Raw genomic sequence first — 27,658 nt, forward strand, 5'->3', positions numbered from 1 at the left:
TGGTCCTCATGCTGGCGTGTCAGGGACTGAGCCATCTCTCCAGCGTGCTTACTTGCTTGTTTTCTGCTGATGTTTTGTTTGGAAACAGAACCTCACATACTCAGACTTCCTATGTAGCTAAGGATGGCCATGAACTTCTGATCCTCCTGCTTCTATCTTCCCAGGGCTGAGATTTCGGGGAGTCCATTGTGCTCAGTTTATGTGGTGAAAGTTTTCATGCATGCTAACTTAGGCAAGCGCTCTACCAACTCAGTTACATCCCAGTTCCAGTTAAGTCTTGTTTTCTGTTATTGGCCTAGTGGGTTGTTTGCTGCCTTGTTGCCTGGCTGGGAATTCTGGGACATACTCCTCTAGTTTGGAGCCATAGGCCCTTTGGTTGTAAGAGTACTTGTCATGGAGTATTTACTTACTAGAAGGTTGATTTTAAAAAGAACATCTGAACTTAATGTGTGTGTGTGTGTGTGTGTGTGTGTGTGTGTGTATGTGTGTATAATGTGTATGTTGGTGCATGTGTCATGGACATATATAGAGGTTAGAGGACAACCTTGTGGAGTCAGTTTTCTCCTTCTGTTCAGCAGGTCAGGTGAGCTTCCATGCTTGCATAGCAACATAGCAAGCACCATAGCCCTGATGAGCCATTTCTCAGGGGGTCCCAGTCCTAAAAAAAAAAAAAAAAAAAAAAAAAAAAAAAAAAAAAAAAAAAGAGGTTAGATCCCCCCATTTAGCACCCACCACAGCCCTATGAAGAATGTTTTGTATTATTTATTTAGTGTATGTCATGTACATATATGGGCAATTGTGTGGAGGTCAAAGGACAATTTGCGCCTGTCTGGGGTCATCGGGCAAGCACTTTTACCTGCCGAACAACATCACTGACCCATAGGAAGAGGATACTGTCTTTATTCCTGTCTTAAGAGATTCCAAAGTGGTTAATAACATTTAATCAGGACATTCCACCGCTAGTTGCTCCCCAAATAAGACCTAAGTCTTTTTTGATCCCAGTCCTTTCCAAAATATCTTTCCTGAACAAGCTCAAGGTGAGGGTAAGCTAACGTACTTCCTGTGGGCTATGCCTCTGATGGCAGCAGCGCTGTTGTGCCGGTCACCGCTGCCAAACCCCTAAGGACAGTCACCAGAGAAAGTCATCTTCTACTTTCTAGTTCAGGGCTCTCTCTCCCTGAAAAGTGTCAACACACTCTGTCCTCTCAAGACCTGCCGAGCAGCCAAACAGAAAACCAGCCTCAACAGAAGCTCACCAATTATCACCTGACTTTTCTCCTCCAGTTTTATGCAAATAGCTTAAGAGTAGTGAGGTTTATGAAAGCAGCTGCAGTCTGTCTGGAGGCTTAATTGTTCTGGTAAGTTCAAGGCAAGTCACTTTTTAAAAGCAGTTCTAATACCCCTACGAGTAGGAGATATTTTTTTCCCTAGCAACACAATTGAGAAGCATCAGTGTTCTCAAAAACAAAGGCACTGATTTTTCCCAAATGCTCTACATTTTCTCTTTTGAAGTGAGTGAGAGGACAAATCAGACAGGTTCTCAGAAGCTGTACTTTTGTAGGAGATGTGGGGGTTGGCACAAATAAGAATGGAGACATTGTTTCTGCTTTTGAAAGGAAGGTAGACTGGAGCCCTGCAGTTCATAGCTGAGTTCTGATTCACTCCGAGAAGAGATAACAGCAGGGGCTAGTGGATGGGCATCGAGAAGGCAAGGAGGAGGTAAGGTGGTGCTCTTCTTATGCCTTGTGGAGGCAAGGAAAAGGCAAGGCGACAGAAGACAGCCCAGGAGAGGAGTGAGCACACAGTAAGATGGCACCGACTCCTAATCCCAGCCCCAGTGACTGATGCAGAATTGCTGGGAAATGGAGGCCAGCAGATACAGTACAATGAGTGCCAGGCCATTGGACCAGCCAGCAAGACCCCGCTTCAAGAATAAATAATGAATAGAACTGTAAGAAAGAAAAAGAGAGATGTAACTCAGGTCAAGTGCCTGCCTGTACTTTGCAGGATGCCCTGAGCTCTGTCCCCAAGAGTAGAGAAGGAAAGAGGGGAGGGGGCCATGATAGAAAACGGTAGGTGAAAATAAATAAAAAACAGTAAAGCAGAGGCAAGGAGGACACAGTTGCATGCAGTAAAGTACTGCTTGTAAAGTACTGATCCCTACCCAGAGGCACTTTTTTGGCACCGCCGGTAGGAGTGAGTGGGTGGATGGATGGGTGAATATTTTCTTTGGGAGACAATATCTCCTTCTCCAGTGTAAACCAGCATAGAATTCTCAGAGATCCTCCTGTCTCAGCCTCCTGAATGCTGGGATAATAGGTACGTGCCACCACACCCAGCAGATCTGACACACCTTTGAAGTGATCCTTCCATCCCTCACTTCTAGGCAGAATGACCTCCTTGATGCTCTTGAATTTTCCTCCACGGTCCTTCCTCCAGGTATCCACCCGGGGGTTTGTCTCCATTCCAGTGCTGTCCTAACAAGGGCTCCCCTCATCTCCATTGTCTTGTTTTCTTAAAGCTCTAATCACCACCCACGACATTTTCTATGCTTTGGATCTAGTCTCTCATAAACCTTCCCAGAATAAAAATTTCACGTGAACAGTGATTTTGTTTTGCTCGCTAGCACCACTGCAACGCCCAACACCTTGTTGGGGGTGGGGTGGCTATAGGACCCTGAAAAACTGAGGGAGTATGTGAGGTGGGGCGGAGGGCTTGGCAAGATGTGTGACTCCTGTGACAGGCAGGGTTCTGGGCAGGTGCTTATCTGCTTTTTTCTCTCCTCTTCCCCGCCCCTCCCCCTTCCAAAGGTAGACAAGGCACAGGAATTAGCTCAGCTAAAAAATCTAATGGAAATCAAACGCGAGAGGAGGGCTGAAGCATAGGGAACAAACGTAGACACAAAACTAAAGGAAACGGGTGGAAAAGTAAGGCGGCGAAAAGGCCAACAGACGTCACTCTATCTGGTCACGCTCCCCGACTCCCCCGCGGCCGGGCGAGGCTCCCCTCCTTCGCCGTGCAGCCGCCCCGCAGCGGCTGCGGGTCACCACCACTTGGGAGAAGACCGGGCCCGTGGTCCCGCGAGGGAGACCCACACCCGCACCCCAGAAACCCGCTCCTCCGGGGCCCTGCGCCAGTTCGCTGGGGTGGGGGTGGGGGGGTAGAGGGGTAGGGGTGAGTTGGCGCGGGCCGTGAGGACTACATTTCCCAGGATGCAGCGCACCAGCGCGCTTGCGCAGTGCGGCCGGAGGCGGCGGTCTGTTCTCCGCTGAGGAGGAGTGGGGCAGAGGGAGGCAGCGGGTGAGAGTTCAGAGTTCAGCAGCAGCAGCCCGAGCCCATGATTCCCATATGCCCTGTAGTTTCTTTCACCTATGGTGAGTCTAATGTGGCCCGTGGAGGCCTCTGCCCTGCCCTTCCTCGGCCCCGGGCGGCGGGTAGGCGCGGGGGTTGGGGCCAGCTCCGGGGAGGAGGCGGCGGCCGCCACCCGGGCGTGCGAGTGAGTGAGGGAGTGCGGGGAGGGAGGTGGACGGCGGTGCGGCCGCGGCCTGGCCGGCCAGGGCGGCTTCTCACGGCCCTCTCTCTCTCCCCTGCCCTCCCTCGTCATCCCGATCCCTTCACGGCTGCCCTCCCGCCATGGGACCCGACTCTCCGTGCCCGCCGCAGTGCCCAGCCGGCTGGGGGAAGATGCCAAAATGGCGACCGGCAACTACTTTGGATTCACCCACAGCGGGGCGGCGGCGGCGGCGGCTGCGGCCCAGTATAGGTAACGGCTCCCCGCCCTCTCCCTCGCCTCTCCCTCCGCGCCCCGCGGTCCCTACCCCGCCGGCTCTCGGGCCCCGCGGGCCGCAGCCGCCCCCGCCCCCGCCGCACCGCCCCGAGCTCTGTGCCCGCGGCAGGCGCGGCCGGGCCCCGCACCCTCCCCGCTCCCGCCCTCCCCCTGCCCCGTCCTCCCCCCAACCCCGCCGGGTCCGGCCGGCGTCGGGGAGCGGCCCCCAGAGGGGCTAGGGTGGGGGAGGGCTGGGGACGTGGAGGACCGCTGGGGCCTCGGACGGCCCCGGTGGTAAAATGGCCTCCCGCGGCCTTGGAGCGGAGCCCAGCTGCCCGCCGCCGGCCCCTCGGCTTCCCCCGCCTCCGCCCTGCCAGCCCCCACCCCTTATCCTCCTCTGGCTCGGGGAACGGAGAGAGCGAGCGAAGGGGCCTCGCACGGAGTCTCGGGCGCAGCAGCCTCTGCCGCGACGCCCCCGGAGCCCAAATAACGTATCTTTGTGGGCACCTTCCCCTAGGTCCCGAATCCCCGGCCCTCCTTCCCCGCCAGTCCCTCAGAGTAACTGCCCGTTTGCTAGCGTCACTGCATCCATCCCCATTCCCTGTGGTTTTCTTGCACGGAGAGGATGGTAATATGCCAACCACCTGTGAATTGTTTAGCTGCGAGACTGGGAAAGATGGGCGAAGTTTCTAGCGCATAGCCTTTTTCGCCATTGAGTACGGTGCCAGGTGGAGCAGTGAGTCTCCTTTCGGGTCTTTTTCCCCCGTCGGGGAAAAGAAGATGCCATGACTTTGTACTGAGTCATTGTAATGCACGGAATGAAGCCTCTGCCTTCAGATAGCTGTCGCTGCTAAAGTAGATGCAGTTTTTTTGTACATCTTTATCTCAGAAACAAAGAGAAAACGATGCATTTATTGTACTTTGCATGGAACGAAGTAAGACAGTCTCTTGGTTCAAGCCATAAGTGCCCAGCTCTTGAGTATTGGCTTTCTGCGTGTATTACATTGCGTATCTTAGATATTAGGTTCATCCTGGTTAAACTCAGGTAGTTTTTCACCTCATATACCTTAGGTGAGTTGTGTATTTAAAAGGGGCGCCCTGGAAAACAAAATTTGAGTAACAATATCTTCTTGATTTGGGGGACATGTTTTCGATTGCCTCATCTGTAAAATGGGTAACTGGTTAATATTTGGAGGCTGAAAGTTCTGAAGGAGAAAAAAGTTACCTGATTTTATGGAATCTTAAGATACAATTTACTGCAAAAGGATTATTTTGTATATTGCCGAAAAAGAAGACTCAATTCCAATCCATAGACACAATGCCCCCGCTGAATTTTTTTTACCTGAAGAGGTGTTAAAATTTGTAAGTGTATTATATTGCTGACATTGGTATTTTTCTGGTTGTTGAAAGCCTTAATATTTTGTGGCATTTTGCAAGTCTTTTTCTTGAGGCCTGTGTTGAGAAAAAGGACTGAAATTATATTGTCAGAGCAAAATACATTTCAAACATTAACATGTCATTTGTTTTATAAGTTCAAGCAAAGTTTCAAAAAAAATCTTTTTTTGAAGAGGACATAGACAAAACTATTTTTCTGGAAAATGAGAAAGCTAATGGCATCTGTGGCCGTAAACCTACTACTAGCGAGCAAGTACTGTGTGTACTAGAAGATGCTGTGTTTGACCATTAAAATGTTTTGTTCGTTTTGTACAGTATTTTTCTGTTAGTATCCACTGAATGACGTATTTGCATTATTAATTGTTGACATTCCGAAAATTGATGAATTGGTTGCGGTTTTTAGGGATTTTTTTAAGTGTAGGATTATAGATGTAAAAAAATTTGAATCCAATCATATTGTGTGACTATTATCTCAGCTTGAGCAAAATGTTATTCCAGTTTGTTGAACTGTTTGATAATGTGTGTCTGAAGAGAAAAGACTGGTCTTGATGTTAACTATACATTTATCACCAAACTAATTGTTAAGACTCTTTGTCCTTTTACATAGGCATTTGTAAAAGTTACTGGTATTTTAAAAAAACAAGAATTCATATTCAGTAATCTTAATGTTTTGAGGAAGATGTGTAAATGCAATTAATACCAGCGATGTTAATTCTGGCTAGAAATAGTTATGATGGAACTTTAGAAAGTGAAAGAGTTTAGTTTTAGTTTGCATGTATATGTTTCTTAATTTGAAAAGTCTCAAAACTCTGGGGACTCTTTAAAGTCTTACATGTGAATGGACTGTTCAGTTGTTTTTGAGTATAGGTAATTCAGAGTGAACATCTGAAATGTCAGTTCTGGTATTAGCTTTCTTAGTCACGGCTATATACAGTACATCTATTTGACTAAATTTACCTTAGATTTATCCTCCATGCTGGAAATGAAACTTGTGTCTTTCATGCTCCTTGCTCTAGGCAGTTTACTCTACCAGGAAACTACATCCCCAGCCTTAGCTTTGATATTTGTTAATGATATACTAAAGAGTTAGTATGGTGTGTTGTAAAGAGATTATATGGGTTCCAAATAGCTTTTAGATTGTTTTCATTTATGATAATTCATATTAAACACTTCTTTTTCTTTTGTTTTTTTTCAAGGCAGGGTTTCTCTGTAGCTTTGGAGCCTGTCCTGGAACTAGCTCTTGTAGACCAGGCTGGTTTTGAACTCACAGAGATCCGCCTGCCTCTGCCTCACGAGTGCTGGGATTAAAGGTGTGCACTACCACTGCCTGGCTCGTGTTAAGCATTTATTCAATCTTTGTGCTATAAAGTCTCAGTTTCTATTTCTTTTCCTGTTGTGTGTATTTTTTAAGGGCAGGTAAACCTAACAATGACATGTCTTTTGAAGATTTGCTTCCTCTTAGAAAAAAAATTTTGAACTTGTTTGTGTTTATGTATTTTTGATAAGATGTTTAATTTATGGGCGGAGGCACAAGACAAGGCGGTTTCTCCTGTGGAAAATAACTAAGATGGCTTCGTGACAGAAAGTGAGCTTAGTTGGAGAATTTTTGTATTGAGAGGGTACACTGTTAAACATGCTAAACTTAAAAGGGAGGCTAGAGAGAAGGCTCTGTAGAAGAGCAATGTCTGTTTTTCCAGAGGACTCAGGTTCAATTCCTAGTACCCACATGGCAGCTCAAAACTCCAACTACAGTTCAGGGAGATCTGACATCACACAAGCATACATGCAGGCACAACATCAATGCACGTAAAATAATTTAAAAAAAAAAAGTTAGCCGGGGTGTGGTGGAACACACCTTTAATCCCTGTACTTGGAGGGCAGAGGCAGGTAGATCTCTGGGTTGAAGACCAGCCTCTTCTATATAATGAGTTCCAGAATAGATCGGGCTACGCAGAGAAAGCCTGTCTTGAGAAATGAACAAGCAAACAAACAAAAACTTAAAAAACAGTAACCTTAGGGAGGATTACTGTTTGAGGAAACACTCAAAACAAAGGTCACACTCTTAAACATACATAATATAAATCTATCTACCTATCTATCTATGTACACACACACATATATATATATACAGTACACACCATGTAGACCATGTTGACCTCAAGCTCAACCTGGAACTCTAGGTTTTGCTTCCATTTTCCAAGTGTTGGAATTATAGGCATTGCTGCTAATGCAAAATGATTCTCTTATTTTCATTTTTTTTTTAAGGCAGGGTCTCAACATATCTTGAGCTTAACTGTGTAGCGAAACATAACCTTAAATTTTTGATCCTCCTGCCTTAACCTACAGTATCCTTCTATTAGTCACACCCACCTTATCCCGCTAGCCTCTTTCATTTGCTTTTTATTTATTATTGAATATTGTCTGTGTGGGTGTATGTATGTGCATGCCCAGTTAAGTGTGTATCCAGCACATCTGTGAAGATGAGATTTCAACTTTTAGTAGTTAATTCTCTTCATCATGTATTTTGGGCACCAGACTTGAATTATAAGACTTGTGGAACAAGTGCTTTAACCTGCTGAGCTGTCTTGCTAACTCTCAGATAATTCTTAATGGGGGGGGGGTCCTAATGTTTTCATAACAGAAATCTTTCTTTCACCCTCTTTTTTGTTGTTGTTGTTTTGTTTTGCTTTTTGAGACAGGTTAGCCCTGGCTGTCTTGGAACTCAATTTGTAAGCCAGGCTGACCTCATTTTCAGGGATCTGCCTGCATCTGCCTCCTGAGTGCTGGGACTGATTAAAGGCGTGCACCACCACTCCAGCAGTACTTGAGTTTTTAAAGGGGTTGTTACAACATAAACAAATGTGTAATAAAATTATTATAGAGTAATTTCTGTTCTCCAGTGAGCAGAAAAATAATCTTTTCTTTTAGTTTAGAAAGCAGCCATTTTCTTGTCACTTACTCTTGAGAAAAACTGAACATTTCTTGTCATTTCATATTTAGTCTGTTCTCTGGGTAACTTAAATCTTTAGCTGGTACTTAAACTAGTTATATTTCCCAAGATGTAGCTTTAGGTATCATTGATATCTGAATGTTAACTCTACCTTCAATAAAGTCGGCTATTTAAAGTAATCATTGGCAACATTTTTACCATTCTTATCAGTAATAATTGACTCCAGACAATGTAAGGGTTGTGTAACTGTGCAAAATAATCATTCCCCTTCTTAGCCTCTTACAGACCTTCTGCTTCAGTCTCCCAAGTGCTAACCTTCTATGCTTGCTTGGTGAGCATTTTAAGAATCTGCTAATCAAGAGAAGGCATCTCATATAACGGTTTTGAGGTTTCTTTTGCATATGTGTTTCTAAATGATAACTTCTTATTACTACAATAATTTGGGCAGGCAAAAACGATCACCTTGAATGGGTTGATTTGCCAGTGAGTTTAGGTTTTTTATTTTTCTTTTATACTTTGTATTTGAACATAGAGTTAATAATACTGTCTTAAAAGTAACACTAGTAGTGTATAAAGACTAATTACTAATATGAGAAAGGAAAGAGAGAGAAGACCGACCAGGTGAAAATGTTTGAAAACACTCATAAAGATGGAAATTTACTGGTTGTTAATTTTTTTCAGCTTCCATGCATTCTCCCATTGCCGAATCAGAGACTCTAGGGTGCATATATTAAATGTATAAAATCTGAAATAATGAACCCCCCCCCAAAAAAAAAGGATAGCTGCTATTAGACTTCTGGTATTTTCTGTATATTTTACTAATAGCCAAGGAATGTGTTGAAAAGGACTGAAGTATAGCTTGATAAGTTTTGTTTGCTTGGTTGGTTTTTTGAGACAGGGTTGCTCTGTAGCTACTCACAGAGATCCTCCTACCTCTGCCTCCTGAGTGCTGAGATTAAAGACATTTACCACCACTGCCTGGTGCTTGGTAAGTTTTTTGTTTTGGCATGGCATGTTTAAGGCCTAGAATTTAATCACTAGTACTACTATAAAGAGGGTTGGTGGATTGTAGAGTGAGGCAAAACAACATTCAAATAGAATGTTGAAGTGATTGGTAGATTTGCCTTTATGGTGGTACACTGTCTCAGAAAGATTTGAATTGGAAACTAGTTAGCCTTAAATTTGAACCTTAGCTCCATTTCTTCGTCTGTTGGCCAAGTCACTAACTTCTCTGAGATTTTCTTTCTTTACCCACCTTTTCTCAAGGTGAAGATTAAATATAACATTTCCTAGCATAGAGCATGGTTCTTAGAAAGTTGCCTACCAATGCTATAGGAGCACATACATTTTAAAAGAACTCAATTTATGTCTGTCATATGCTAACTATAAAATAGGTGTTGGTATCAATGGTAGGTCTCAATTTCAGTTCAGTAGGGAAGGAAGAAAAACAAACACAGAAATGAAACCCAGTAAGAGTCCATTGAATTTTCTGTAACTAAATCACACAAAAATTAACTTTAAAAAATTAAGTTTCATGAGTTGGATATGATGGTGGTGTATACTTGTGATCCCAGAATTTTAGCTATTCTGAATAAATTCAAAGCAAACATGTTCTACAAAGGGAGATCCTGTCTCAATAATCAAAACAAATTAGAATTCCTGTTGTAGCAATGTTGAATTAAGTTACTAAATTTCAAATAACTCTTATTTAAGTCAGTGTCCCACAACTAAGTCCCCAGCATTGCCTGTGTTTATATAGAGCCCAAAACCGATTGACTAGAAGTAAAAACAATGAAATCTATAAGACACGTTAAGGAAAAAGAGTAAAAGTATAGTCCTAAAAAGAGATTATATTAATGAAGTTTTAAAATATCCAAGCCATTAAATTAACTCTAATATACTTATTATAATTCCAGACTTGAGATTTCTGAAATCTCAAGTTTTTTCACGGTAACTTGATAAAGGAAATCTTTTTGTGCGTTTGTTTTTTGCTTTTGTTTTTCAAGACAGGAATTATTCATTTATTTATTTATTTGTAGCTTTGGAGCCTTTCCTGGAGCTTGCTCTGTAAACCAGGCTAATTTAACAGAGATTCACCTGTCTTTGCCTCCTGAATATGCTACCTTGCGCCTGGTTGATAAAGGAATCTTAATGGTTGTAGTGAAACAAGGATTATCCTTAAAGTGTTAGAACATCTTGTAAGAAATAATTAGTATTTAGAAAAATAAAAGGATGGCTAGATCATTAGATTAAAACTTTATAGAGATAGTGCTATGCTTATCAATAGTTGAGCTAGAATGTAGAGAGTATAGAATGCTTAAAGGTATGGGTTTATTTTTTTCCACAGTAAGCTACATTATTACTTAAAATCGCAAAAACTGATAGTGTTAGAATGACCTAGATATATTTTTAATCTACTTAGTAAAGGGTGAGGGGTCAACACAGTCCTTATCCATTGTTTGTGGCACCACTCTGTTAGGGCACAGGATTAAGGTCATTTTTCAAAGGTAGCATCATTTAATGTTTGATAAAGCCTGGTGAAGTGTAGCTCTTAATACATAAAAATCAAGGTAATAAAATAAATATGTGCTTTTTTGTTTGGTTGGTTTTTTTAATATTGTGTGTGTTAAAAGAAATTTGAAGGCTATAATTCGCCAGACTGTGGTGGTGCATCCCTTTAATCCCAATACTCAGAAGGCAGAGGCAGGCGGATCTCTGTGACTTCGAGGCCAGCCTGGTCTACAAGAGCTAGTTCCAGGACAACCAGGGCTGTTATAAAGAGAAACCCTGTCTTGAAAAACAAACTAAAAAAACAAGAAAGCTATAATTCATGTGATACTGATACTTGATTTTTAGAGCTTGTACTCTCAAAGAATTTATACTTGTGGGGCTCACTATGGTAGCAGTCATTGACTTTTTTTTTAGTGTGTGTGTATGTGTACGGTCATTAACGTGAGTGTGTGTATGTGTGTGTGTGTGTAGCAGAACCAGCCAAATCTGGATCCTTTTGAAGAGTGAGTATCAGGTGCTCTTAATGGCTGAGCAATCTCTCCAACTCCCATTCTTGACTTTTCATGAAATACCAAAATAGGAAATTGAAGGATCTGACTCTAAAAGTATTAGTGTGTTTGGAAACAGTTACATTCTGTGGCCGGGGGTGTCCTGGAACTCACTAAGTAGTCCAGCTACCTTCCAACTTTAGATAAGCCTGCTGCCTCAACCTTCAAAATGCTTACTGGTGTGAGTGAGACAGCATTCCTAGCTTTAAAAAACATTCAGACACCAGAGTTCAGCTCTCAGGACCCGTATTAGCTGGCTGACAACTACCTATAAGTCCAGCTCCAAGGAATCCAACACTATTCTGGCTTCCTAGGTACCCATATATACATAACTGGTGCAGAACTACATAGTAGTGGTTTAGAACTATCCCAAACTCTAGTTTCAGGGATCCAGCGTTCTTTTCTGACCTTCTCAGGTACCAGGCATGAATGTGATGCAAAGACATAGATGCAGACAGAAACACCCATTCTCTTAAAATCTTCTTTAAATTTAAGTCTTAAAAAATATTTTAAAATACTTTTTGGTTGAGCAGTGATGGTGCATGTCTTTAATCCAAGCATTCAGGAGGCAGAGGTAGGCATATCCCAGAGTCTGGTCTACATAGGGAGTTTTAGGGCAGTCAAAGCTACGTAGATCCTTGTCTCAAACAAATAAACCTTTTAAAAACCATTGAAACATGATATATGTAAAAGAGAAAACTTCACATATGATAATTTTGTAGCGTGTAAAAATAGGCAAACTTGTGTAGCCCTCTCTTAAACAGAATACTTTCAGTATTCCAGGAGGCTTTGACACTTGTAATGTTTTGAAGAATCAATATTTGTAAAGTAACTCAGCACAATTCTTATCAGTGTTAATCGTTATTCCTTACGTGTTTGCAAATGGGGTTCAGCAAAGAAATGAGTGAGCAGTGTAAATCTGGTTATTATCCTCATGTTTGGTGGTCCACTGCTAAAACAGAATATGTATAAAACCAGAGAAGATGTGGTGCCTAGCATGTAAACATTTCTTGAATGAATAAATAACAAAAAAGATGTTACAAACATGAAACATTTGATAGAACCAGAGGAAGAAATAGACTGACCTCTCCTTTCACCTGTAGGACCTGGGAATTGAACTTAGGTGGTCAGACTCCAGTAACAAGGGCCTGCATCCACTGAGCCACTTCTCTGTGTGATGCAGGCTTTTTATCATCTCTGAATGAATAATTCTTATTCCCTAAAGAAATGTGAATGCTTGAGAAATAATAAAATACTTGTTTTCTTGACATGCAATTATGAACCACTTTGTATTATTCATCAACTTCAGGTATAACTAATACTTTCTTTTTTGAACTCTTCGGTTATTTATTGTGGTTATAAGGACTTCAAATATAGATTGGGGGACTGTTGTACAGTCCATATAGTTATTGTTGGGCGCAATTGTCTTCTACAATCCGTTATTTAAATTGGCTTTTATTTGCCTAGCGGTTCTTAATCCTTTATAAGGTTTTCCCCTTATACACATGCTATCTTTCAACAGCAATGGAAGATTATCCAAGGTCCAAACATCTTTAATATGTTACCCTTATGCTGGAATGGTTTTTATCTCTTGTTAGACAATTTTTCCTTTGCGTTGGAGAGCTTCTCCTGATCTTCAGTGCTTACTGTTTTTCTTTGATGTATGTTGGCATGAATTCTATTGTTTTTACTCCCTCACAATTTGGGAATTGTTAAGAGCTCCTAAATCCAAAGATTGTTATCTTTGTAAATGTGGGGATTCTCTGACACCCTTTTTAATATTTCTTGTTTTTCTCCATTTCTAATACCAAGTGATTAAATTAACATTCTTATGTTCTGTCCTCTAAGATTTTTTTACCTGTTAAGTATTTTGCTGCTGTTGTTGTTACTATTTTTTAAAATCATGGCCAGGCGGTGGTGGCTCATGCCTTTAATCCCAGCAGTCAGGAAGCAGAAGCAGGCAGATCTCTTAGTTTGAGACCAGCCTGGTCTACAGAGCCAGGATTGCGCAGGAAAAACAAAACAAGACAAAATAAAAACTTTGTTTTGTCCATTCTGGGTAATTGTAGATATCTCCCATTTTGCTAATTTTTTAGCCAACTGTTTCTATCAATTATGCGAAACCTGAGTTTCTAATTGCAGCTTTTATATACTACATTTCTGGAAAGTTCTGCTTGATTCTTTTAAAAGTTCACCAGCCTTTTTTGGTTTTGCTTTGTTTTTGAGACAGTATCTTGATAATGTAATTCCCCAAACCAACTTGGAACTCACAGTGTCCAATCCTGGCCCTGAATTTGTGGCTATTCTCCTTTAGCCACTTGAGTACTGAGGATTGCAGAGTGCAGGGCCATACCCATCTTCATCTGATTTTCTTAATTTTTTTTTATTTTAATCTTGTGGCTTTTTGAGACAAGGTCTCTAGGTAGTCCTGGCTATCCTGAAGCTCCATACGTAGACCATGCTGACCTCTCATGGGGATCTCCCTGTTTCTGCCTTCTTAGTACTGGGATTAAAAGTGTATGTCACCATACCCAACCATCTAATTTTTTTAAAAATGTCTTTTTAAAAGTTACATGTAATTATTGTTTGTGCATGTGTGGATGTCGATGGTCTTAATGGGAGTCAGTTCTTCTCTTCCACCAGGGTTAGAATTCAGGCTTGAAGGCTTGGTGGAGGTACCTCTATGCACTGTGTTGTCTTGCCTGACCGTATTCAATTATTTTTGATCCATCTCTTTTTATTCTTTGATCTTAGATTTGATACTCCTTTATTTCTTTTTTTAATATTTAATATTCTGTCTGTGTGTATGCCTGCAGGCCAGAAGAGGGTGTTGTGAGCCACCATGTGGTTGCTGGGAATTAAACTCGGGACCTTTGGAAGAGCAGGCAATGCTCTTAACCTCTGATCCATCTCTCCAGCCTCCCTTTATTCCTTTAAATGTAGTTATTATTCAACCAACTTTTGTTCATCATATCTTATTTTTATGGTAATTTTGATTTTTATAATTTGTTTTTGAGGTTTTCTGTTTGCATTTGCAGGATCTCTGCAAAGGGGCATAGTTTATAGCCCGTAAAACAAAGTCAATGCAAGATTCTGTTAAGATAGCTTACTGGTTGTTTAGATCTTGGTCATAAGTAATTTCCAAGAGGTTGTCTTATAAAGGTTTTTTTTTTTTCTTTACCCAGAGTTAGGAGTAAGACAGGAAAAGTTTTTTTACAGTTCTCCCTTCAAAGAGAGGGATGAGGCACACCAGTGCTTTGAGGAAGAGACCAGATCTCTGGGAGTTCAAGGTTGTCCCAGTCTACATAGTGATCAGTTCCAGGCCCATAATAAGACCCTGTCCAAAAAACAAGAGCTTTCTAATTATTTCATGTCTCTGCAGTACAGAAAATGTTATTTGTACAGCGTTTGCCACAAACACACAGACATAAACAGCAACAACCCTGGAGATTTGGAGCCCTGGTGAGGCTAGAAGTTAACAGTCTTTAGTTTCTAACTGTTTCTGAGTTTGCCAATCTCTGAGAACTAGCATGGCAGAAAGTGTGGTAGGCTTGTGTGACCACTTGTTAGCAGCTGGCAGAGGATATTAAATGCTGCTCATTGATAGGTAGATGTTTCCATTAGTTTGGAGTTTTGGTTTTGGGGGGGGGGTTGCCAATTTTTTGGTGTTGGTTGATTTTGTTGTTTGAGCAAAATTCTCTGAAAGGAAACAGTACATTGATTTGTATTTTGTATGCAGGTTTTTACCTCCTTGAAAAATGATCTGCCTGCTACCTTAAGTAGTATGGTTTCAGACTCCAGGAGTACACCCAAGAGAATCAGAATAGCCTAGTCTGCTTACAGCTTGTAGCACTGAAATTTCCTTCCATTTCTCTACAGCATGTTTACTTATTTGACAAAAATAACTTTGTAAAGTATTTTGTCTTCATGTTTAGATACCTTTTTTGGTTTTTTTGAGACAGGGTTTCTCTGTAGCTTTGGGGTCTGTAGTGGAAGTAGCTCTGTAGACCAGGCTGACCTCGAATTTATAGAGATCCGCCTGCCTCTGCCTCCTGAGTGCTGGGATTAAAGGCATGCACCACCACCGCCCAGCCTAGATATCTTATGTTGGGACAATTTCTAGTTATTTTCCAGATATTTTTATGGTTGAATACTAAACCCTCATTTGTTTTTGCTACTTTGAAAATTGTTAAAAAGTGTTTTATTCCTGTTTTCCCCCCCCTTTTAAAGGTTATTTGACTTTGGGGGTTCCCTTAAGATTCATATGAATTTTAAAATGGATTTCTCAATTTCTGCAAAAAGTCTTTGGAATTTTGATAAGTATCACACTAAATCTATAAATCCCTTTGAGTAGTACTTAGAACTTAATTTGTTCCAACTTGAATATGTGGGATATTTAAGTTGTTTCATGCAATATTTTTTTACCTTCCCCAACTCCTCGCAGATCTCCCACCAACATCATCTCCCCACTTTTTCCTTAATCAAATAATAAAATAAATCAAATAATAAAATAACAAATCGGGCAGTGGTGGCGCGTGCCTTTATTCCCAAGTGACTTCTCTGTGAGCTCAAGGCCTACCTGGTCTACAGAGTGAGGTCCAGGACAGCCAGGGTGGTTACACAGAGAAACCCTGTCTTGAAAACAAGCAACAACAACAACAAATAAAATAAAATAAAGGGGGGGGTAAGACAATAACAAAATGAAACAAAAAGCCCACAACAAAAATGGGGTCCATGGAGTCCATTTTGTTTTGACTTAACTGTTTTGTTTTTTTTTTTTTAACTCTTTGCTCTTTTGGGGAGCCACCACCCAGCTCCTGAATAAATACAGACTTATTACTTATCTGGCCTTTGCTTGATTTATTTCTCCCCAGTTTTCCTTTAATTATCTCGTCTATCTTTTGCCTCTGGGCTTTTAGCTTTTTCTATTTCTGCATACTTTTCTTCTTACTCTGGCTTGATGGCCCCTGAAGTCTTCCTCCTTCCTCTCTCACTCCTTGATCTTTCTTCCCAGATTTCTCCAATTTATTCTTAATGTCTCTCAGCCCCACCTATCCTTTCTCCTGCCTTGGTATTGACGGTTCAGCTCTTTATTAGATCAGTCAGGTGTTTTAGACAAAGTAATACAGCTTCACAGATTAAACAAATGCAACATAAAAGAATAATTAAATATTCCACAGTATAAACAAGTATAGCACATCTTAAAATACTATTGTACAACAGCTAACTACTGGTAATTTATTTTTGTGTATATGTATATAATTTATCCTAATCAACTTTATGCAATTACTTTTATCTTGTGGACTCAATAGTTTTAGATGTCATACATACTTTTCTTTTTTCCTAAATTCAATTGTAGACTGTTTATTCAGGTAGTGTGCTACAGTTTTAATTCCGCTGAAGATAACAGCAACTCATTCTCTTGAAGAATCTTAAAACTGTGACTGGTTTTTCAGAGGTCCTGAGTTCAGTTTCCAACAACCATATGATGGCTTATAACCATCCATAGTGGGATCTCATGCTGTCTTCTGGCATAAAGACATACATGCAGGTAGAATGCTCATATACATAAAATAAATAAATCTTTAAAAAATATTTCACCAGGCAGTTGTGGTGCATGCCTTTAATCCCAGCACTTGGGAGGCAGAGACATTTCTCCAGCCTCTTTTGTATTAAACTTTCTTACACATGCTGTTAGTAATGTTGGGGGGGGGGGGTGTTGAGACAAGGCCTCTGGCTGTCCTAGGACTTGCTTTGTAGACCAGGCTAGACTCAAACTTAGAGAGATCTGCTTGCTACTCCTTCCTATGGGCTGATACTAAAAGCATGATCCACTATACACAGCTTACATTTCGTGATTTTCTATTTAGTTTCCCTCTATTTAAAGCTGACTAGATTCTATATTATTCACAAATATTATTACTCAAAAGTGCTTGTCTTTACAGATTGAAATATTACATTTTATGCAGGGAGGTGACACCTTTTATTTTACTATTATAAAATAGGCAAATCCCCTTGATTTTAACTTGATATTTTACACTTGTTATTGACTTAAACCGTCATTCCTGCAGTCAGATCCCCAGTGCTAGAGATCAAATACAGGGCCTCTCTCAATACTAGGCTTAACCCTGGCGTTTAACCTGAATTTTGAAAGTAACTTTATTCTCCCCTATGATTTGATTGGATTAGTATAAGCTAGTTTGGTCACTGTATCATAACATCTTACAGGGGAGGACATGTTTAAAATTGAAAGAATTATCTGGATGGCTCCTAAGTAATAAAATAGTCTTTAATTTTGAATGAAAATCAGCTCAGCTACTCTAGGAATTGGGACTACCTAATGTTTTTGGTAGAAGTTATGTTTCCAGGGGCTGGTGAATATAGGTCAGTTGATGAGAGTGCTTGCCCTATGGGAAGCACTTCAGTTGGATTTCCCATCACATATGGACTAGGGGTGGTGATGAAAACCTCTAATCCTGAACTCCAAAGACTGAAGCAGGAGATTGAGGACGTCAAGGTCATTCTCAGCTGCATGGTAAATGTAAAGCCAGTCTGGGATACAGGGCCTATTTCAAAACAGCAACAGAAAGAAGTTTCAGTTCAGGTGATAATAGGAACCTGGCTGTATGAAACAGAACTGGGTTAGGAAGCCCTGGAAATGAATGTGTATATATTAGTATATATGTATACATTTGCTTACTGCCCTGGCATCATTTTTATAAGGTGTTTAAGGATGATGACTTTGTAATTTATTGTTCAGACCGAGACACTTTGGAAGAGTGACAGAAATCATATGAATAATTCCCCTGAGACAGTAGGCATAAACCAGAGCATGTGGTCTTCCTCCCTTAGTTATTCATTTTTAAGGGTTTGGACCAGGCAGTTTCAGTCAAATTGTCTACCTAGTTGATTTGTTTCCACTCTGTCTCCACCTATTTTTTGTCCTATAGATCATTTTTGGGGGCCAAGAAATGTGGGCCTGTACTGAAAAAGGAATTAATGATAGGATTAATGGAAACAATTACAGTTGACTGTGTATGTGCAGGCTCTGTATCACGGATAAAGAATGAATAATTGTGCCTGTATTAATTAGCATTATAGACTTTTCTCATCTATTATTTCCTAACTGGTTATTTACATGTTATTTTCATTATACTAATATAAGTAATATGGACATGAGATTTACAGTTTAGGGTATGATGTATTAAGATTTTATGCAAATACTGTGCCAGTTTAGAAACATAAGAAATTTTTGTTTGGATAAGGATTCCTTTGGTGTGGGACTTTGCGTGTGCCAAGCAAGAAGCTCTACCACTGAGCTATTGTTCCCTTTTAAGCAAGGAATTGAACATCATTGGATTTTGTTACTTCTTATTTATTTTATTTTGACCTGGAACTAGTCTCCTACAGATGTCAAAGAGTAATTATATAAGAATCCAAGACTATATCTGAATTTTAACATAACCAAAGTCCTTAGACAATGTGCTCTGTGTATGTGAAATCAAATCTTAACTAGTTAAATGTTTAACACAATTTCATAGACCTGGTGTATTTTTATTTTAGTTTTTGGGACTACATTTCATGTAACCAAGGATGGCCTTGAATATTTGATTCCTGTTTCCAGTTTCCAAGTATTTGAATTACAGTTGTATGTTTCCACACTAGTTTTATGAAATTCTGAGTCTTGAGTCCTGGGTTTTCAGAACATTAGATAAATAAGCACTGTTCTAACTGAGCTACATTTCCATCACACACACACTTAAAACTTACTGTTTGTGTTTTGTTTTTGTTTTTGTTTTTCGAGACAGAGTTTCTCTGTGTAGCTGTCCTGGAACTTGCTCTTGTAGACCAGGCTGACCTTGAACTCACAGAGACCCGTCTGCCTCTGCCTCTCAAGTGCTGGGATTAAAGGTGTGAGTCACCACTGCTTGGCTACTTAAAACTTTATTTCTGTGTGTTGGGTGGGGTGTGCAGCACATGCTATAGCATATGTGAACTTCAAAGCACAATTTATGGGAATCTGTTCTCTAAAGAATGTCCAATTGTGGGCCCTCGAGAGGATAAAAGTGCCGGTAACCTGGATTATATATTACCAAGTTCTAAAGGTAGAAAGAACCAACTGCACAGAATTTCCTCTGACCTCCATATCTGTACATCTCTCTTGCTCCTTCCCTCTCCCCCCCCCCCGCATACAATTTTTATTTTTTAGAGAATGTCAAATTGAGGCTAGGAACATAGTTTATTAGTAGAACCTTTACTTAGCATGTGAAACCCTAATTTCAATTCCCAGCACTGCAAAGTAGTAAATAATAAATGAATAAAGATTTTTAAGTGTTACGTAATCCATAATAAATGATGTTATTTAGACAGATTTCCCATTATAAAAATGTGAACTTACCTTTCTTGTTCCTTAATTGTCATTTATGCAGAAAGTGTTGGCTAGTTTTATATTAAAATATGGAAACTTCAGCCAAATAGAAATTAATAGTTTCTTTGGACTCTAAGTTTTTTGTTTCTGTTTTTTGTTTTTTGTTTTCTTTTTCATATTGGACTGAAATCTGGCACCCTGTAACTTCCATCTGTTGGTTCTAGTTCTGTTCTCTGGAGCAGCATGGAGTAAGTGTCTTCTTTTAGAAGACAGCTATCACCTTTCCTAGAATCTTCCATTTTTATATGAAATAAAATCCTTATCTGTAAGTTTCATTATTGATTCCCTTTGGTCAAATTTTAGTTGATCAGTATTTTCTGTAGTGCAGGTTAAATATGGTGGCCCAAAATATTAGTTCTATACAACCTTCCTATGCTATTATGTACACCAGTATAGAATACACTGTACTTTATAACCCATAAGTCACTCGCAATTTATTAGTGCTGTCAGCAGTTCGCACACCCCCAACTATTCTTAACTGTTGGCTCTTACTAAGCCTTGTTGTCAGCCAAACATTTGAGCTATTGGGTGTCTCTGCTTTGGAGAAGGCATGTGTTACCTTGGTAGGACAGCCTTAGCAAGTGAGCCTTTAATGAAAACTAAACTATACTGTCTTATGATCACATCTGTATGACTTGAGTTTATGTAGCACAGATTCTCATTTTAGAAGTTAAAGTAATATTTCTATAAGAATTTTTAGGTGGAATTCATTTGATTACTATTTTTGGAAAATGCTTTTGCCTTTTGAGGCTTAAATGGGAATGACAGCAGAGCCATCTGCCTTAGGGCCTTTTACAACAACACAAAATAACTAAATTTCTAAAAGAACTTATTTAATGAAATGCTTCTTGTAAGCTGGAAATTTTATCATATATTCCCCCATAAGTTGTATAAGGTCTTTTCATTGAGATTTTAAATTGTGTAAAATAAACTATATATAAAGGGTTTTTAAATTCCTAATTTGGTGCAAATTTTTTCCTGTTTTATGTCTCTGTTTTCTTGCTTTGCCATGTGATTTGTGGTCTGATGCATAATATATGTAAATATATAGAGTATTTATAATTAAGGATTGGAAATTTATTTTAAAAATAGTAACTAATAATAATATTGAGTAGAACGTATTGAGTTCAAATAAATACTTGCCCTTCAGTAGTCAGTAATTCTATTACTTGAAAAATATGCTTTTAGTTGGTAATTTTAAGACTATTCCTTGATTTTAAAAATTAAATCTAAATCATAACTTTTGATAAGTGATTTTTAAATGACTATCTGCTAGGTTTTAAAATTAAATTATTATATTTATTCTTCTACTTCACAATATAGCCAGCAGCCAGCTTCGGGTGTAGCCTATTCTCATCCAACTACAGTTGCTAGCTACACTGTCCATCAGGCTCCAGTAGCTGCTCACACAGTTACTGCTGCTTACGCTCCAGCAGCCGCCACAGTTGCAGTTGCCAGGCCTGCTCCAGTAGCTGTTGCAGCTGCTGCAACAGCTGCTGCTTATGGAGGCTACCCCACGGCACACACAGCAACAGACTATGGTTACACCCAAAGGCAGCAGGAAGCACCACCACCACCACCCCCAGCTACTACACAAAACTACCAGGTAAGAAACTAGCTTCAGTAGCTTTAACATACACATTTAATGGGTTCACATATAATGGAAGGCTTAAGCCAGTGCTTGTAAATGTACTTCCAAGTGGTTGAGAGACATGAATGATTTCCTAGGGTATGATCCAAGCATTAAGTATCTTTGCAGTGGATTTTATATTCTCCTTTGTTAGTTTTACCTTACTACACATACATATGTTTGTTTAATTTTTTTTAAGTTTACACAAATCATTGTTTAAATGCTTTCATCTTACCCTAAATTTATGGAGAAAAAGAAATTACATAGGAAAAATGCCCTTTGTTTATACAAGTGGGCATTACTTGTCCATTTGGGACATGGAAGTTTGAAACTCATGGTTGTAAGCCCCATTGAATAAATATTACATGTTTTCTTCTTGAAACTTATTAAAGTTGCTGTTCCTTTTGCCTACACTTTTATGCTATATGACCTAGTCACATGGAAATTCTGTCTCTAATACTTTAGCATTCATCTTTAGAGGCAAAATTACAGTCAGGTTTTTGGGGGGGTAAAATGGGTTATTTAATTAAGTAATATTTAAATGTTTTGAAATTATTGAAGTCAAACACTACTTGAAGTACATTTGAGTTTATTTTTAAAAGTTCAAAATTAGTTATTTGTATTGAAACTCGATTGTCTTATTTTTTACTATTGATTATATTTATGTTTATTGTTAATGTTCTGTTTCCTTATTATAAACTAATCATTTATTGATTATATTGTATTGAAACATAGTCTAGGCCTATAACTAACTATGTTTTCTTTTCCTTTGTATATTTACACAGTAAGGATTTTTTTCCTGCCACCTAAATCAAGGCTTTTGTTTTTGTTTTTCATTTCTTCTTTTAGGACTCATATTCATATGTAAGATCCACAGCCCCTGCTGTAGCTTATGATAGTAAGCAGTACTACCAACAGCCAACAGCAACTGCTGCTGCTGTAGCTGCCGCTGCCCAGCCTCAGCCTTCTGTGGCTGAAACCTACTATCAGACAGGTGGGCTTTATGTAAACAGCTTTATTATAAATGATAAAAATAGTGATTTTTGGGGTATTCTAATGAAAACAAACTGCAGAGTCCATCTACAATGATTCTATCAGTGTCCTTGTTTTCTACTACTGTAATGCCATTGAGTCACAAAGAGATAATTAGGAGAAAAGTTGGTGTCCTTTTGTTCTGGATATGTATGCTGTTTGTGGTTTACAGCATAGGGTTCCTCTCTTGCTGAAGTCAACTGTACAAAAGAAGCCGTGACACTAACTTGTCTACATGCTATATACCAGACTTGACTTATTTTATAATTCTGACTGTCTTAGTAACCATTTGGTACTTTTATGGGCCCATATTTTCATCTGTAATGACAGGTGGTTCTGTTACCAGTCACTGTTAATGAGTTTCACTTCCCCAGTTTGTAAAACTAATTATTAAACTCCCCCACTACCCTTTTTCAGTCTACTACTATGCCCAGAGTACTGAGCCAGCTACATCCACTGAATATCCATAATGTGAAATGCAGTACCTATAATAGTTCAAATGCAGAAAGCTTTTTGTCTGGTAGAAGTCTCCATATTTGTAGACTTTAAAGGATAGACTTATTATAGACTTAAACTTTACCAAAACAAAATAACAACAACAAAAGCATTTTTAAGAAGCTTTATTTTAAAGCTATGGAGATAGGAATATAGCTCATTTGAAAGAGTGTTTGCTCTGTTATGCATGATGCCGTAGGTCCAACCCGTAACACCATATGACTCTAGACATGGTGACACGCATGTCTGTAATCCCAGCATTCAATAGGTTGAAGTAGGAATATCAGGAGGTCAAGACTATCCTTCAGCTTCATAGCAGATTTGAGGCTAGCCTTGACTATATAGCCTTGACCCTCTTTCAAAAAGTAAATAAGGCTGAGGTCTAAAGATTGAGTAATACCTTATATTTGAAGATGGATTAGAATCCTTGGTTTAAAAAAAGTCAAACTGACTTTATCATGGGTAGGAAGTGCCTTCTTTTCCCTCTTCATCCCTGTCCTTTAACACATCTATACATGAAATTGTTGGTCACATTTCTTCAGTGTCTCTGGTGTTTTGATTTTGTAAATCTCTTAAAAGTTGGGAAAGTGATTGCCCTGAAAACTATTTTGAAAGTGGGTATCTACGTGTTTATAATCCTAGCATATGGGAGGCATGAGTTTGAGACCAGAGTGGGCTTTCTAGTAACTGTAAGGCCCTGTCTCAGAATGTGTATGTATGTTGATAAGTTGCAATGTCTGGCCTTTTTATGATTCGTTTTCTGTTTGTATATATAATATACAAGCTTTATAATTATTCCAAGGCTAGTCTTGTGCTTAAGAGTACTGAATTATGTAAGAGTCGGAAGATTTTTAAGTAATGACATTGACTGACTTTTTAGTTATTTAGGAGTTTTTCTATAAAATACTATCGTAATTTGTGTTGTTTGAATCAGGTATAGGTAAGTTTAAAATTATCTTAACTGAGTATCAAGTAAGTTTTTACTCTTGTGTATTTGGGCATTTCTCAGAAATGAAGTCATTGAGTGACTAGTAATTAATGAGAAATATATTTGATAGGATTTTTTCATATTTGAGTGTTGAAGACAGTTTAGTAAAACATGAATAGTGGTCATTTAAGGATAGCTTTTTTGAGCTATTTGAAGAATAAGTAACATTTGTGGTTTTGAGTTAAATTCACTGAATATATAGGCAAAATGCAATTGACGGTATACGAGTAAGTTTCAGGATTAAGCACTGAAATTTTTAATATGAATTGAAATACAAATTTAGCTTTCTTTGTTCTGTTTGTAAAATTAATCCTTTCAAGTAGACTGGTTTATATATTCACATATCCACAAGTTATATAAAAACTTTTGATCTGTCATTTATAAATAGTACTGCTTTTCTGGTTGTAATTCTGATGAACTGTCATGCCAGAAATGAAGAAACATGTTTTATTCATGTTAGTAATAAGAAGTATATCGTTTGCTCAGAAGAAATTACTAGGACTTCTCATAGCTATTGCTTTTAGTTTTTTAAGTATATTGTTACAATGACTGTAGTTACTCTTCTCTTTTTCTGGTGTCTTTCTTGCTTTAGCTCCTAAAGCAGGTTATAGTCAAGGTGCAACACAGTATACTCAAGCCCAGCAAGCTCGACAAGTGACAGCCATAAAACCAGCCACACCAAGTCCGGCTACCACTACTTTCTCCATTTATCCTGTGTCCTCCACCGTACAACCAGTGGCAGCTGCGGCTACTGTGGTACCGTCCTATACTCAGAGTGCTACTTACAGTACCACAGCAGTTACTTACTCTGGTAAGACTGACAAGCTGTATTTAAATAGTAAACAAATTGCAGAGCCCCGACTAGAAACTGTCCTGATTTTCTCTGGAATTATTTTACTTAGAGTAACAGGAATTGAGAAAAAAATTGATTCATGGTTGTTTAAGTATTTGTACCTAATATGACAAAAGGTCCGTATTATACGCATTGTTGTTGATGATGGTGGTAGTAGAAGCTCTTAGCAGAATATACTGCCCTTTGAGGGAATTTGAAAGCTAATCTTCTGACCTAGCCTTTCTGTTGGAAGAGAGAACATACAGTCCTCTGCAGGATTGTTTCCTGATAGTGAATGTTAAAACTCAAGGTTAACATTGAAGACTACTATACAGATTATCTATATTGTTTCTTTTGGTTCTTGGTGAACTATTTCTTCATATTTATTGTCAGAAATAAATAGTCCCTGAAAATGTTGGCAGCTTTTTTATAGACATCCATGAGGTTGTGGTTATATGACACACCTATCTTAAATAACAATGTCTTGATTTCTGACTGAGTAGTTAATTTTGCAGGGATTAAAACTGTGTGATTTTTGTAGACTCCTGACTATGTACTGCTATATGTGTATTGCTTTTTTTCTTTAATACCCTATCATTTTCTCTGGAGGGTTTAAGGTGGCTTAGACAGTTTTAGTTCTTTTGCTGCTTTGCTGTATCCTGATTATCAGAAAGAAGCCTAGATAATTAATTTTAAGAGATACTTTGTTTTTCTCAAATTTCTTATCCAGTCTCTAGGAATACAGGAAAGCAGATAGTTTGGGAAGAGCAACCCATGATGTGAGATTAGACTGTATATGTATGTGTACAAAGCCTTTGTATACTGATGTGGTTGCTGTCTTAGCTTGGCAACATGTGGAAACAGATTGGAATGAGGAAAGGGTCATGTCTGAGAAGTCTCACCAAATTGATGAATGATGGAGACTTGATTAAAAGAAGTTAGGGTAGAGAATCATTTTTGTTAAGAATAAAGACATAGTCAGGATTTTCCCTATTTAGGGAATGAATCTTTTCAATTTCAGATACTGATATTTCTATTCAAATAGGACTTCCTGATTAAGTTTCTCTGCTGCATTCGTTGGTTGATAGTTAAAATTGTAGTCAGGACTGTTACAATGGAATATTAGTGAACATACTTTTAAATGTCTACATTATCTTTGGTCATAGTTTCCCTCTTGCATATGGTATATAAGATGTAATTATGCAATCTGGTACTTTGCCCTAAGTTATTCAGAAAATATTTTGTAAGAATAAAGATACTATTTTACATAGCCACAATGTCAGGATCTCTCAGGTTACTTGACTATACTTTATATACTTTAATGTCAACCTATTTTAAAAATTTATTAATGCTTGTGTGTAAGAAAGACTGTATGTGTGAATCAGAAGACAACTTGTAGGTGTTGGCTCTCTCCACCATGTGAATCCCAGGAACCAAACTCAGATGATTAGATTTCGCTCTAGACCCCCACAGCTTCCCAGTCACAGTTGTGACTGACAACTTTCTTTGTTGTTGTTTTTCAAGACAGGGTTTCTCTGTGTAGCCCTGATTGTCCTGGGACTGACTCTATAGATCAGGTTGGCCTTGAACTCACAGAGTTACTACTGCCTCTGCCTCCTGAGGGCTGGTATTAAAGACATGTGCCACCATGGCCTGGCTGATGACAACTTTCTTGTATCAACTGCTTTTTTTACGTGTATCCAATGAACCACAATTTTAATAGTAAGGAAAGCAAACATGGGTACTATCAAATATAAATTTCTGGTTAACTTTGGTGGAGTCTTTTTTTCCCCCAACTTTTTTTTATAGTAAAATGTAAAATTAAATGATTGAGATTGGCAGACTAAGATCTTAGTGATTATACTTCTCCAGGTAAATAATGTATGTTTATTTTCTCGTAATGTGGACATTTTGAATGTTTAATTTTGAATTGTTCAACAGTCTGGGTGATTTGGTTTTAAGACATGGTCTCTCTGTTCCTAATGCTAGCATAGAATTTGGATATAGCTTTGGCAGGCTTTATATTCACTGTGATCTTTCTGCCTTGTCCATCTAAATGCTGAGATTATAGGTTTGCACCATCAAATCCAGTGTTGATTTCTATTTTCTTTGTTTTTTTTTTTTGTACATTTATTTATTTGGGGAAAATGAGTGCACTTGCCATGATGTAGCAGTATTGTATTTTGTCTTTTTATGTATATTTAGGTTCAGCCAGTTTTTTAAGTAAAGAAAAACTACTTTTGAATGTTCTTTCTGTTCAATTGCTTTAGGAACATAGAATAAATAATTCCTGCTTATTTCTAATACATGATTCCATCATTGGTTCATTGCCTATCAGGTATCTCCATTACTAAAATACCTTTTCTCCTTCTCATTAAGTAATCCATGGACCTGTTATCCAACTACCAACTGCAGGTTGTCATGTTTTGAAAGTATAAGTAAATAAATTTCTTTGGTGGTGTTGAAGTTTTTGTTGTTTTTAACATGTTGATCCTACGGAGTTCCCTTCCACGTCAGCACTGTAGATTCCTTTTATTATATAGTATCTTGTAATCCATTGACTCTCATGTCTCTTTGAGACATTATTTTCATGAATTCGAGCAGTGGGATCCTTTTATTCCTGAGTCTTTTGGACGTTGCCAGATTAGTCATTGAGCACTTAGGATTTTCTTGCCCTAGATTCAGCAAGCAGCCATTTCTGTAAGGATCCTTAGGTTTCTTATAAATGTGACTGTCATTTAGAAACTTGCTGTTTCATTGTATTTTATTCTTTGGATAATGGTGTATTTTGAAGTGTGTGTATATAGCACTTCTAATGTTTTTATGCTGTTTTATATTTTTTATTACGTATAGTAGGAGGGACAAACACACAGTATACCTGTGTGAATGTAAAAGGATAGCTTGTGGGAGTTGATTCTCTCCTGCCATGTGGTTCCCAGGGATCAAATTCAAGTTGTCAGCTTGAGGGCTAGAGAGATGGCTCAGTGGTTTAAAGTATGTACCACTCTTACAGAGGACCCAAATGGGGTTCCTAGCACCCATGTCAGGTAGATACCAACAACCTGTAATCCTAGCTACAAAAG

At 38.9% G+C, this 27,658-nt stretch overlaps 1 protein-coding gene across 6 annotated transcripts in view; it reads left to right on the forward strand.

Moving 5' to 3' along the window:
• The first annotated feature begins 3,215 nt into the window (after nucleotides 1-3,215).
• The window catches only part of Zfr (zinc finger RNA binding protein), a 61,772-nt gene continuing 37,329 nt past the window's right edge, over nucleotides 3,216-27,658 (forward strand). For 4 of the 6 annotated variants that reach the window (XM_085676620.2, XM_085676622.2, XM_085676625.2 and 1 more), the window contains exons 1-6: nucleotides 3,216-3,374; nucleotides 3,664-3,763; nucleotides 19,763-19,786; nucleotides 20,922-21,204; nucleotides 22,078-22,222; nucleotides 24,336-24,554. In XM_085676620.2, coding sequence (XP_085532746.2) covers nucleotides 3,338-3,374; nucleotides 3,664-3,763; nucleotides 19,763-19,786; nucleotides 20,922-21,204; nucleotides 22,078-22,222; nucleotides 24,336-24,554 — 808 coding nt within the window. In that variant the 5' untranslated portion in view covers nucleotides 3,216-3,337. The remainder of the gene's footprint in view (nucleotides 3,375-3,663; nucleotides 3,764-19,762; nucleotides 19,787-20,921; nucleotides 21,205-22,077; nucleotides 22,223-24,335; nucleotides 24,555-27,658) is intronic. The other 2 variants (XM_085676621.2, XM_085676623.2) reach the window with 1 other exon arrangement.

Source organism: Myodes glareolus, chromosome 15 (genome assembly GCF_982192425.1).
Source record: "Myodes glareolus chromosome 15, mMyoGla1.1, whole genome shotgun sequence".
Taxonomy (NCBI): domain Eukaryota; kingdom Metazoa; phylum Chordata; class Mammalia; order Rodentia; family Cricetidae; genus Myodes; species Myodes glareolus.